A 1,081-nucleotide genomic window follows, 5' to 3' on the forward strand; every position below is an offset into this window, starting at 1 on the left:
TCACAGGCGGGAAGATGAAGGTTCTCTGGGCTGTATTGGTGGTCATATTCCTGGCAGGTACCTTGCTCAGGCTTCCTGCTCCTCCCCCTCTCATCCTCACCGCCTCCTCTTGGCTTCATTCAGGCCCTAGGTCCCATCTTCTGCTGGTCTATCTACACCTTGAGGGGGACACCCAGGTCTGAGGTCTTGCTGACATTCACTGTCTCTGGGCATCTGTTTACTCTCTCTGGGCCTTGGTTTTCCCCATCCTTAAAATGGGAGTTAATAACAGTTTCCAATGCATTGTTGTCAGGTAGTTAGTGAGTACTAGACAAGTGTCAGCTGTGATCATTTTTACTCTCCATCGCCCCAGCATAGCCCTCCGTGGGGCACACGAAGACACTCAATAAATGCTTGTCAAGTGATTAAACAGACTCCATTCCCTCTCTGCCCACCGTGGCACCAAAGAAGCCCAGGAGCATCTGAGGAGCACCTACTCTGTACCAGGTACTATGTGCCTGGACGGAGCAGAAGGACCCTGATGTGGCCTTTAACTTGCTCTGCACAGGATGCCGGGCCAAAGCGGAGGCAGAGTTGGAGCCAGAGCCAGAGCAGGCCAGGTGGCAGGTGGGCCAGTTAGCCAGCCAGCCCTGGGAGCTGGCGCTGGGCCGCCTCTGGGATTACCTGCGCTGGGTGCAGACGCTGTCTGAACAGGTGCAGGAGGAGCTACTCAGCTCCCAGGTCACCCAGGAACTGACGTGAGTGCCCCCACCCTGGCCCTCAACACTCCTGGTGGGCGGCTGCCTCTGGACCCTCTTAACCTCCATGAATCCGGGCTACTTTCTGTCCCCATCACTATCTCATGCGGGTCTGGGTCTCTTCCTTTCTTGCTTCCTCTTTCCGTTTCTAACTCCATCTCTCTCTCCATCCTTCTGTCTCAGACTCTCACATTCTTCCTGGCTCTCTCTCTGTCCTTCCCTCACTGTCCTTCCCTAGGTCCTTAGTCTCTGTGTCCTCTGGACCTCTACTCCCTTCCATCTCTCCCTCTTCTGGGCCTCCGTCCCCACCTTCCTCCCTCCCCCCCCATCCTCTCCCTCCCCCT

The 1,081-nt window shown here is 56.2% G+C and overlaps 1 protein-coding gene across 1 annotated transcript in view; it reads left to right on the forward strand.

The window, feature by feature from the left end:
* Nucleotides 1-6: 6 nt before the first annotated feature.
* APOE (apolipoprotein E) overlaps nucleotides 7-1,081 on the forward strand; it is a 2,330-nt gene continuing 1,255 nt past the window's right edge. The window contains exons 1-3 of the mRNA XM_008586008.1: nucleotides 7-57; nucleotides 548-737; nucleotides 976-988. Coding sequence (XP_008584230.1) covers nucleotides 15-57; nucleotides 548-737; nucleotides 976-988 — 246 coding nt within the window. The 5' untranslated portion in view covers nucleotides 7-14. The remainder of the gene's footprint in view (nucleotides 58-547; nucleotides 738-975; nucleotides 989-1,081) is intronic.

This window comes from Galeopterus variegatus, unplaced genomic scaffold, assembly GCF_000696425.1.
Source record: "Galeopterus variegatus unplaced genomic scaffold, G_variegatus-3.0.2 Scaffold3796, whole genome shotgun sequence".
Classification (NCBI taxonomy): Eukaryota; Metazoa; Chordata; class Mammalia; order Dermoptera; family Cynocephalidae; genus Galeopterus; species Galeopterus variegatus.